At 39.5% G+C, this 12298-nt stretch overlaps 1 protein-coding gene across 2 annotated transcripts; it reads right to left on the minus strand.

Moving 5' to 3' along the window:
• Positions 1-407: 407 nt before the first annotated feature.
• Positions 408-12249, minus strand: fam219aa (family with sequence similarity 219 member Aa). Of its 2 annotated transcripts, none has more exons than XM_054785737.1 (6): positions 12015-12249; positions 7736-7832; positions 7371-7464; positions 6587-6667; positions 5619-5673; positions 408-2623 (listed from the first exon to the last, which is right to left on the minus strand). In XM_054785737.1, exons 1-6 carry the CDS (start codon positions 12072-12074, stop codon positions 2465-2467), a joined length of 546 nt encoding a protein of 181 aa, XP_054641712.1. In that variant the 5' UTR covers positions 12075-12249; the 3' UTR covers positions 408-2464. The 2 variants fall into 2 exon arrangements, with proteins under 2 accessions (XP_054641712.1, XP_054641711.1); XM_054785736.1 differs by having other exon boundaries at positions 5598-5673.
• Positions 12250-12298: the final 49 nt, after the last annotated feature.

The following is a 12298-nucleotide window of genomic DNA, read 5'->3' on the forward strand; positions in this document are numbered from 1 at the left end:
TTGAGGCTAATCACAAAAAATCCCCACCCCACCTAACATGGGCATGCAGGATCCGTACATCTATCCCATGGTACAGAATATTAGTAACTGCACATTTTATGTAACAGTAGTGTAGGTTTTTGTGTTCCATTGAAATGCAGGTTTTAAGATATCCTCTCTCTACCCAAACTATTAGATGCAGCCGCATCAGTCAGCGATCCATGCATACAAAACCTGTACTGTTGAGTTAGAATGCTGTACTTTACTGTACTATAGAACCGTACTGTATACCGTACTGTATCATACTGAGAGCTGTTTCGATTATTTGGCTTGTCTTATTTAGCTACATGAGAGGACCAAGTGTACCTGCTAATGTGCATCTAAACATATTTGTATCATGGTGTTACAAAAAACTACAAACAAGTGGGGATTCTGATATCTAGTATTTATTTTTTGGACATGTTGCACTATACACAGGACTTGAGCACTGTTAAAAGTCTAAATGGAACCATTTTACAGTCATCATCATAATAAGCCTCTGCCGTAGAAAATAACAAAAAAAATGAATGAAATTATGACACATAACTAGAAAATAATTTAAAATTTACAACTGTAAATAAATATGTTACAAAGCATTATTTTGGACCAAAGACAGTAGTGAATCTACATTCTAAATGAAATACTTGTCAGAAAGTGTTCCTAAGAAGACCACCGCACCACATGATTGTTAAGCATCTTTTACACAGTGAGAGTATATTTGTGTGAGCTGACGTTACACATCTTACTGTCAAACAACTATCTACGCATGGCACCTTATTTGCATGACAATGTATGGATTGATGCTCAAACCAGCAACACTCCATAATGGGCTTGGATTTGCTTCTATCCACACATTCTGAAAACAAAAACATGACTTATCCTCTTGATCACATACAAAAAACCAGAAACATTTGAGTTATACAACATGGCTTGGTGTAGTATTTCTAATAAAAACAAAAGGGATGTAAACATACAGTATGGGGCACAAGGCCAGTAATGAAGCATGAATGCAAGGGTTTGCTCAATATGTCAGCTAAGTTCTAATATTTAGGGTGTTGGCCTTAGTCTTTAATGGTGTACTTTTTCATAACAGACTGACACAAGTGATAGCACATACCAGAAATCAAACAGCACATACCAGAAATCAGCTGAGTGCGAGCCGTGTAGTGAAGACAAAGCGACCATGTGACAAAAGGCCATTGGCAGTGACAATGCAAAGCTGTGTCTGTGGTGTTACACATAAGTAAATCAAACAAATATGGGGGTGGATAAGCACAAAACAACAAACATTAAATAAAACTAAGGAATAAAATTATTTTACGCCTTCCTTAAAAAAGAAACATCTACAAAAACAAGAAGATATTCTATAATAGAGTATACTGTCAGAATTCACGGCAGGTACAGCAAATTGCACACGACTTTATGCTATGCTATCTTAGCATACTCTCACAAGAAATTAGTAGGATTTTTGTACAAAAAGTAGATAGAAAACCAATATTTTTGAGGTTACCTACATCTGGCGTTATTTTTTTAATTGCTAATCACACAGAGCTCACACACACACACACACATGCAGTAATGCTCATGTTGCTGCAAAAATGTCCAGTTATTATTATAATACAATGTTTTGTACAACGTCCTACTAAATTCTCATGAGAACATGTTCCCTTCATACGCATTGATGCACAAAGGAAGTTAATTAGCTGACAAGCTTTTTCTTTCTACAAAATAGCATCTTGAAAATAATAATATTACTGTGAATGATGTCTGACTGGTGCGTGTGTGTGGTACAGGGTCAACTAAAGTGGGCACACGTCGGCTATTCGACACAGTGTAAACAAGCAACATGCACTTTTTATTTGATTTTTAACCGAAATCATGAAACAGACAATACATCAGGAAACTAAGATTTGGACTACGAGTGTTTTATCAGTAGCTTGATGGTTCAACGCTACTTTTCTGTGTTTACTGGATATACTCACACATAAACATCATGTTCATGTTAGACATACAGTATATACACAGGAAGACAAAGCTAAGAGAATCCGCACACATTCCAATCAGTATATCTGGTCTTTCATCCTGTGTCCTTTCTACAAGTAATTCATAGTCCTTAATGGTCCATGTTAGCAAAAAAAAAATCCATGACAATAAGGACAAAAAGTAATAGTTTTTCCTTCAAGCTTATGTTTGTACCATCATTTCACTTCACAATGCAAATGTAAGGTGCACATGTCCAACCATAGGAGGAAGGTGCACAACATCCACTGGTTCTTCCAAAATGTGTTACCTACCTGACACAGACCCTTTATTTTTTTCCACCTCAAGGTGTGCAAACATTTTTCCCACTTCTCTTTGCGGTCACTGCTGAGAATTTGTCCTGGAGCATGTGCCAGAAAGGAGATTTTCAATTTTTTTTCCTTCCTTTGTCAAGAAAAAGATGATGCTACTGGATCTGACACGCTGTGGAGGGAGCAGCTTGGCAGCACATGCAGGTGGGGTTGACCGCTTTGGGGGGGATCAGATCCAGGTCTTCATCATCTGGAATCTCATCGAGCCGGTAGCCGTCCTTCAGGAGCTGGATGTTGAGGTCCTGGTTGATTTGCTGTGGAAGAGAGAAGCAGGACTTTGAGCATGACCTTATCACAGAATACGTTCAACTATAATCATGTTTGTCATACAGAGAGAAATCAATTAGGGGTACTAGTTATACAGAAATGTGCAATAGAATGGAAGTTTTGCAATGAAGTGAGCTAAGAGGACACAAAAACTATTTGTTATTGACAACTACAAAAGAATTGCTATAGACCAGGCCAGGGAAGCAAGAAGAAGCTAAACCCTGATTATAAACCTCCACTGCCTTCCAGCACAGCAGTTCAAGAAAAATACTTCAGGAGTTAACCCTGAGGAAAAATCGTAGTAGGAGCCCTTAAAGCAGTCAATCATTGTCTTCAAACTCTTTCTATGAATTAATCAGAGATGTGGAGAGTTGGGATACGCTGGATGGACAACATGTACTGTATATTGAAGCCTGACCAGGCTTCGATCTGACCACCCAACACATGGAGAGGTAGAAACCTAAACCCAGACAGCACACTAGACAGAACACTCCAGCTTCGCCCATGGTGTCAACGTAAAGGGAGCGATCGATAAGCCGTAACTCAACTGACGTAGACATTGGCGCCAGGGATTACTTCTGAAGATGGTGGGGATTTTTGGATTTCACTGGACAGCCACTGTCCACCTGAACCCCGGGCACCAGTTTCAAGTCTCTCCACAGTCTGCCTTCCTCGTTGGGTGCATGGAGAAGAACAGTTTGAACGGCAGACTGGAAACTAGGGCTGGGCGATATGGACCAAAACTCATATGCTGATATCTTTATGTTGAATATCGATATACAGTCCGATATATATCCCGATATTTTTTCCACAAAGTGAGTTTAGACAGAGTCAAAATCAAATATGCGTGTGAAGTTGTTTCATGAAAATATGAAAAAAACTTTATCGAAAAATAGCCGCTAAAATAAAATAGTCCATTCTCTTTTTTAAATATAAAAAAAAATATATAATCATCAAACCTTGAGTTATGCTCAGCAAATACCAAAAGCACAAACGAACAATACATGAAATAAAGTGCCCCATTTTAAGAGAAATTTTTTTTAAATGTCAGCAGCAACTCAAAAATACTTTGTTTTAACAGTATTATTTTTTTAGAAAGCGGAACCTCGTAGGAGAGACAAAAAAGTGACTAAAACACCTTAATTACGTTTAGAAGTACAAGTAAACTTGATTCAGTGTTAATTTAAAATTAGCCATTACTTCATCAAATGAAATAATTTTAATATTTTACCTTGGCTAGCGCCTCTCAAAGTCTAATAATTACATCCAGACTCGCCTCCACTTTGTGGTTAGGACTAATTGTTTATTTATCACACACCGTTCTTCCATCACATGTTCTGACACACTGACAGGTAAGTGACCGAGTCTGAATGAGGCTTGAGTGTAATGAGCAGTCATTTCATGAAGATTAAGAAACATTTTCGTTTGAGATACCGCTCTGTAAAACAGGAGGAGATCCATCGCGCCTCGAGGATGCGTGGATCTCCACTACAGTGTGCCCTGGGAGCTTTACTTTCACTTTTAAGTTCCCAAATACCAGACACTCTCCAACGATGCCACAAAAAGCAGCTAGATTTTGTCGTTTTTGAGAAAAATATGTCGCTAAGAGGATTTGGAATGTCACCAGATCTAACACGGGGGGGGACAGCAGCCTCGCTAACAAGCGCTTGACACACACAGGACAGTGAGGAAGACCTCCGTCTCAAGCTACAAGAGAAGAGCGCAAATCCAGTCTATATCAATATGAACGATATGTTTGTTTTTGATATCGTGCTTAAAAGAAACATTGACATTGATATTTTAAAAATAACAAGTTATAGCTCTGCCCTACTGGAAAGAGACCACCTCTTGGAACTTGGAGCTTAGTCAGTACCATGGTGATTGACTTTGCGAGAGACCTCAAGTACATCAGTGATGCCAGGAAGACTGGAATCATAAATGATGAACTGAACAGACTGAATGTAGATATAGTTGATTCGGGCAAACAGAGAGAAGGATTAAGCGTTGTACAAGTAGGGAATGGGCTCTGACGACCCAAGGGAGTATGATGTGGTCTGCACAGTTCAGAATACCTTGCTGAAGATGGTGGAACCAAGCAACAAGGACTGTACCTGACTCCTGACTCTCTCCTGTCTTGCAAGTTGAGGATACAGCCCAAGGAAAGGCATGCACTGACACCAGCAGGATGCGCCAACTAGAACTATCCCAACAACATTAAAGCAAACACAACTCTTGTATTGGAATAGCATCAGTATCGAGAGATATCCAATATCAGGGATTGGATCCGAAGTGAAAAAATGTGGATCAGTGCATCCCTATCCACCATCCCATGCATACTCAGAGAAAGAGTGTTGTTTGATGAAGGCATGGTATTTGTAGTTTTTGTGGCCTTAATTGTCGCTAAAAAATATCAAGTGGCTTATTTTTCCAAATGAGGGTGCTTGGTCTCTAAAAATCTGCTCAACAGCGAAGACTTCATCAAGTTGAGCGACAGAACGTCTGCACATGTAACACTCTGTGGCCGTTAAAACCACCAGTACAAAAACATATCCATTTTCAGTCAGTCAGTCAGCCATCGACATTGTATTTTCCTTAATTTTCTTGTCTGTAAGGTAATCAGGCAATTAGGTGCAATATCGCCATCTGGGGTGAGTTAGAGCATTTTTGCAAAATTCAAAAGCATTTTCTGCCCGTGCTGGGATATCAAAAGTACTGTTTTCCACACAGTATATGCTCAAAATAAAAATTTGAAATTGCATGTTCGATACACAAAGGGGTGGCAAAGGACAAACAACTACAACTCAAATGTGTCCCCACCCCCAATGGAATACAACTAGTAGGACTAGTGAAGGAGAGCAAAGCAGTGTACCTGGTGTGGGATTGATGTGAATGGGAGTTGATGACCAGGCGGTGATGCTGGGTGACACTACATGAACTGAAATATAATGTGTGTATAGATACCTGGTCCCTCAGACATCTCACCTCGGCTGAGGAGTATCCTGATGACGAGTACCTGGACATGTCGAAGTCATCATCACTGCAAAACACGGGCATACACACCTCAGAAGATGCTGCTTTCCGCAGTGCAGCCATAGCAATATTCAGATGTTTAAACACTCTAGACTGAATGAAAAATGCAGACCTTTAGGGACATTTAGACCTTAACGCACTATTTAACATAACAGGTAAAATACCAATTTATAGTCCATCTTTTATACTAAACACATACAGTACATCCTTTAGGTAACCTATCTATCCTTTAGTCTACATAAAACCTGACTGTTAGAGCCCAGACTATACATTTTAGAATAACCATGAATGATTTGACTGGTATTGATGTATGGGCCTTTGTTAAATAAGAATTTAGTTAGACTGCTTTCAAAACATAACAGAAAGTTGTGTATTTTTTATTCTATTTAAATGTTACTTGATTAAGCAGTTTCTATGCAGTGTTTGTGAATTAAGTTTACAGAAAAAAACTTAACCTTAACCCTAAAACTGTTCACCGCTACTAGGTTAGGACTAAATATACTCGGTTTATGGCAATATGGAGCGCTGCAGTGCATTTGTTCTGGAGTTCGTTGCAGTGGGATTTTTATTTGTTTATGCTAAATATGTAGGTTCACATGATTTATTTCTGTGTCCAACACAAACCCGTTCAGTACAGGGTGGAAGCAGACGCTGCCACTGAGCTGCTTCTCCCTGTGCAAATCCTCACCCCACTATTCAATAATCCGGCGCCCCTGGGAGAGGATTTGCCCCCTTTTGGGATCCCTACTGTTCCAACTCTCTCAAGTGGCTCCGTGGATTAATGTACTGTAACATAGTGAGACCACAACACTACAAATCCCCCACTCCCCTCTTAGGTCATCAGGCATTTAGTTGCGGACATGTTCTGTTTGAAATGGTTTTCGTGTTTTAAAAAGGTGAAGTCAGGAAGCGGCACATACCTGTCGGTGTCCAGTGCTACAAGGGGCTTCTCATCTGGGCTCTGGTCTAAAGAGGAGTAGCCTTTATTTGGCACAACCAACCTGCACAGGAGCAAAAAGACCTTTTTAGAACCCCTTTCTAAGTTCTTGTTTCTTGTTGTACAACTTCCAACCATGATGGGTTTGTGGATGGAGGTTCAAAATTGTGTATTGTGTTCAAGCATGACATTGCTCTACTTATAACTTAAACTTGTGCTCTAAACCAGGGATACCAAACCATCCGTGGCCGTGGCCAAACCGGGACACAATAGAAAAATCAATACAATATCTTTAGAACGTACAGAAAAGAAAAAGAGAGATGTGTTGATGTCTTACATAAGGATTGTGAATGATGGGCACAATTCCAAAGAAAAGTGCTGTTTTCCTTTAAGATTGTATGCCTCAAAGAATGTGGCTTCAAGGTACTCGGTAGCCTGACATATATTTTGACTAATCCACAAGGGAGTGGGATTAGACAGATGAGCCAGTTGTCGATATTGTGGGTTGCACTGGGCTTATGCTCGGAAACGCCAGCGCCATTCAGAGAACACAAACAGGCCCAAGTGTTGTTTTTATTGTACTCTCTCTGTAGCATTAGCAAGTCTGATGGATTCCACAGACGTCTGGAAGCAAATCAGATGCATCGTTGTGATTTAAATTTTCAGTCTGGGGCCTGTATTGTGAAATCACTGGAGACAAAATACTAGAAATACAATAAGGTTTGTGATACGGAACAAGAGAGAAAGTTACAAACAGAACTTGTTACCTTGTTCTAGCATTCTTCTTAGGTTGTTGATTGACAGGACTACCCACAGTGCCATTCTTCACTGAGCCCTTCCTGGCAAGATCTCTCTGTTTCTCTGGGCAACCACAGGATGCAAGGTCATGAGTAAGCACGTCAATAAGCAGCAACTAAATATCGTGTAATGAATAGAACAGTGTTTACCATACTAATCTTTAACAAAACACTAACATTACACTTTGTATGTACGACTTCAATACAACCTCAGTCCTAAATTATAACATTAATAAAAAGTCTGTTTCAGGACGAAAGTACATGCTATTACTATATTCAATGTGTAACCTTTCACTTTTTTTTGGTGGTGATTTGCACTGTGTTCATTTTGATACCTATCTGGACTTGAAGTGGTGAGGGCTTGTAGTTTATGGCCACTGTTTCTGCTTTGGCATCAGGATCGGTCTCTGAGTTAGAGGAAGCTGCTGGATCCTAGAACAGTAAAGAGTAAAGCATTCTGGTGTTTATTCTACAAGCACCCACAATTTAGCACATTATGATGCACGCTCAAGCTAAAACAAACATTACCAAAATAACATAAAGCCCACAAAATCAGCTCTCTTTGGATGGGGCTTGTGTCCAACATCCCGGCAGTAACTGCATTGCTTGAGGACAACTATAGTTGCAATGGTTTGCAGCATCAATAGGCCTGAGTGTTCTGTCTATGCAGTTCTGGCTCTGGCTCTTTCTGTGTGAGCGCTGATGGCATGGAGAGGAGGTCGTGGGAGAACAGAGGGGGCTCCTGTTCCAACCAGAGCGTCAACAGATTGAGAGGGGAGCAAGGGGTCACACTTGGCCTGCCCTGCTCACAGAGCCGCACATTATGTTCATGCGAAAGCCCTCCACTGTTGCAACAGCAGTCACTCCGACAGGGCACATGGGTGGAGGCCGCCAGGCAGCTGGCAAGTAAATACCCCACATTCGTCGTGGTGATACATGGATGTGCCAATGAATTAAAAATAGGAGTTTAATCTATGCTACGTCAAAGATATTGCTGCATATCTACTAAGATCCAATCAGCAAGAAATTTGGCTGAAAAAAAACCCAATATAAATCTGCATGAGAGACGACAAACAGATTCTTACAAATCAACAAAGGCACTGGTTGATTCAACAACATCTAAAGCAGGGGTGCTCGTATTTTTTCAGCCTGCGAGCTAATTTTAAAATGACCAAGTCCCAAAGATCTACCTCCTACTATGAATAGAAAATATATATATATCTACTATATATATATTTTTTTGTTGTTATACATGTAAATCAGTTGTGCAAGCACTTCTTCAGCAAGGAAGTTCCAAGTCAAAATGATCTACCTCTTTCTATAAAACATATATATAAAATCTAACCGGTAAACTTTGAAATGCCATTGCAAATATTAGTAGTGGTAATATGTCGGTCAAAAGAGCTACAGCACGTAATGTTCATTAGGAGACACAGTTCGTGTATTACATCCAGTTAGCATTTGCTATCAAACATTACCCACATACAAGAAATGAAAAAGATTATGCAAAAGGTTTCAGCAATGGGCACATTTTCCATTTCATGATGAAATAATAGTTCAAGAAGCAGATGTGTAGAAAACACTGATTTCTATAGTGGATTTTTTTTCCCCTACATAACCAGCCGCTACAAGTAAACCGATAACTTTTGTTGTAGCTATAAGCATCTTACCGCTGAGTTAGTTTATCCGTAATCAGAAAAATAAAAAATGAAAGTTGCATCTCCGTGTGTGGCTTGAAACGCCGTGGGGGAGCAAGAACGAATCAGGAGGGGAGTTTAATGTCAGCTTACTGATGTCATATGACATCTACAAAGTGACGTTTACGCTATCAACCCAAACTACATTGGCAATCTACCGGTAGCTCGCGATCGTCGTAATGGGCACCCCTGTTCTGAAGTCATTCACGATGTAATGGGCACCCCTGTTCTAAAGTCATTCAGACAAATGTTACAAAACTGATAGGATGGGCGCTTTACAGTGCAGATGGAAAATGACTCTAAACACACTATGACAGCATTCAATACTTTTTGAAGGCGAACAAGAGAGAAGAAACCAATAAAGCATGCTTTTCATGTACTGAAGGCAAGCGTGAAAGTAGCAATTGAAGGTGGCTGCAGTGAAGGCCTCACAAAGCATCTCCAGGGAGGAAACTTGGCTGCAGACTTTGTGCTTCATCTAAGTATCAAAAATGATGAATATGTTAAGTCACTTTGTCCAAATACTATTGATCCCCTGAAAATGTGGCTACTCGACATAACAAGTCTGTCATCTGTAAATAGTAAATGCCTTATTTTTGTGAAACCTTTTAAATTCAAGATAGACTTGAATGACATATTGGATATTTTATTACAAAACATAGTGGTGAAACTCATAAAAACGCCATTGTCCAAAAACTTCTTGGACCTAAACCGGAAATCTAGCAATTCTCTCTCTGAATGATGTAAACAGTATTCAGCCGACTCACTATCACCATTTAAGAAAGATAGACATGTGAAATAATGTCAAAAATGTACATAAAAATTTTTGCCTGTGTGTGTAATTGTGTTTCTTAATATATTTTTATCACACAACATCCTGTTAGCATCCTTAAAAAGTAACCTTAAATGTTTGTTTATTCCTTTTATTCATCATTCATATGTTTTTATATGCATTTTGAATGATTATCCGCATATAAAAATACAATTGTACAACTATACAAATGTGTTTTGAGTTAACATTTTGGCTTTCTGGAAGGGATTAATTGGATTTACATTATTTCTTATGGGAAAAATCTGTTCTGTTGGTGTCAATTTGGTTTGAGTTGGACCTTCTGTAACAAATGAATGACGCTCACCAAGGTTCCACTGTATATTGGTAAAGTTCGGCCAAATTAAATGCCACGTTAAGTTCCACATATAAATAACAAAGTCATACAAGCTCACTCATAAGTAGTTTGAACTGGAAGAACTTGAATAGCATTCAGAACATCAACAACCCTTAACTCTTTGCAGGACATCAATAAAAATGTTTAAGATCTGACATTTGGAAGCAGCAGAGGCTTTTTTAGACGCAATACAAAATAAGACATGGCCTGTTGCCCTTACCGTTCACACCTATCATATATATTTAACTACACACACACACACACAAGAAATTTGATGATTTCTCAATGTATCCGTTTCATTTCACTGATCCTCCTTTATTGCCTCCTGATGAAGACAGCGCCACAACGTTGCTGACGCAGCAGACTCCAGAGATTGCAAAGATTACACATCATGATGTTCCACTGACTAACACATCAGGTGACCATGAATGACAATAGTAACTGCTCTATGTTAGATACTGTACTAACGTCCTACACAGCAATCTGTCATAGAGTTGGACTTTACCAATGTGATTCCTCCCACCTTAGATATAATTGTAAGTTCAGAAAATATTAGATATTAGGCTTAATCTTTTGATTAACTTTACAACTAAACCATTAAAATGTATTCAATATTCGGATGTGGGTTTTATTTATTTGTGTGTGTGTGTGTGTGTGCGCATTTGCGTGCATGGTAGCAGGTGCCAAACTGATTCAATCTGAATGTCAATGAAGTGGTTAGCATTACAAAGGACAGGCCATATGTTCCATGAACACAATCATATAGGCAATGATAATATAAAGTGAGTGCCTGCACCAAGAAGACGACAAAACACACACACTCTTAAAGCCAAGTGCCTTGTCTACAAAAGCATACTGATCAAATCTTTATGGGTTAGTGCAATTATTGCTGCATATTAAAGTCAACTTTGTTCAGGAGAAAGTTTGTCTGTCTGTGATTTTAGCCCCAGGGCTGGTAGGGTTCATTCTGCATGCATTTACTTTGAATAGTGCAGCCCTGATATGTCATTTTTTTTCCTTTAGCCTGAGGCAAACACTTAAAAAGAGGGCAGCTGTTTGAGGGAGCTTAGTTTAAAGTGTAAAATCCACAGCTTGTGTAAATATCAAGTACAGGAGCCACAATTTAGTTTGGATATAAAAGCTACTAAGAATAGAAAATGCAGTCGAGACCAATGATTATCATATGTCACTTGAACAATCTTGTGCATTACAGGATAATACACAAAAAACCTGACTCTTGTGACTTCCTATTTCTGACGTACACTTGTCATATGACCATATAACACTTTTCACGTTTCCATTTAAAAATGAGAACGTGACAAGTGTTGCATTGTAGCTCCTGTTGATCCTTTGGGCTTTTGCATTTGGTTCCGACCCACGTCACCACATGACGAAATGTGATAGTAATGGGCCAAAGCAGCATTAAATGTAAACACACTCCGCGTTGACTGAATAGGCGTGATTTTAGTGACTGGAAACTATTAGCTAGGATAATGGGTTGTTTACTAGCCAGTTTCATCCTGTGAGGGGCGAGACTTGGCAGCGATGCTCTTATTCGTTAATCAATCTGACGTTATGGTTGCTCCCATCCCAAATACAACTGGTGCTAAGCTGCAATGCTAACGCTCGGATCCCAGCCTACATATATACATAACAAATATATGGGCAAAAAGGCGCATATGAGACAATACATTTTCATGTACATTCAATGAGATGCCGATTAGCATGAAGATGTGTATTTACTGCCTTACCAAAGGTTGCGTCTCTCCGTTGACTGGAGGTACCTGGAACCTGTCGATTTCTTCCATCATTTTGACAAAACGTAATTGTACCGATTGTAACGATTTAGCATAAATGATGTTATGTGTCTTAAGTGTCCCGGTTTGAGATGCTCAGCTGTCGGAATCCTTCGTTATGCGGCATTATAGCGGTGGTTTTCCTCCATCCCGACAGAGGTGACTCGACAGCAAAACAGCAGCACCGCCTAACTTCCGGGTTTATTAAATATTCATGAGCGCCCTGCCCAATCAGAGAG

This window comes from Dunckerocampus dactyliophorus, chromosome 8, assembly GCF_027744805.1.
Source record: "Dunckerocampus dactyliophorus isolate RoL2022-P2 chromosome 8, RoL_Ddac_1.1, whole genome shotgun sequence".
Classification (NCBI taxonomy): Eukaryota; Metazoa; Chordata; class Actinopteri; order Syngnathiformes; family Syngnathidae; genus Dunckerocampus; species Dunckerocampus dactyliophorus.

Excerpts from the sequence above, each read along its gene's own strand:
- fam219aa (XM_054785736.1), bottom strand. The coding sequence starts at position 12,074 with ATGATGGAAGAAATCGACAGGTTCCAGGTACCTCCAGTCAACGGAGAG. Across the intron at positions 7,465-7,735 it reads ACCACTTCAAGTCCAGATAG|AGAAACAGAGAGATCTTGCC; the intron begins GTATCAAAATGA and ends GTGGTTGCCCAG. Across the intron at positions 5,674-6,586 it reads GTAGCACTGGACACCGACAG|TGATGATGACTTCGACATGT; the intron begins GTATGTGCCGCT and ends CGTGTTTTGCAG.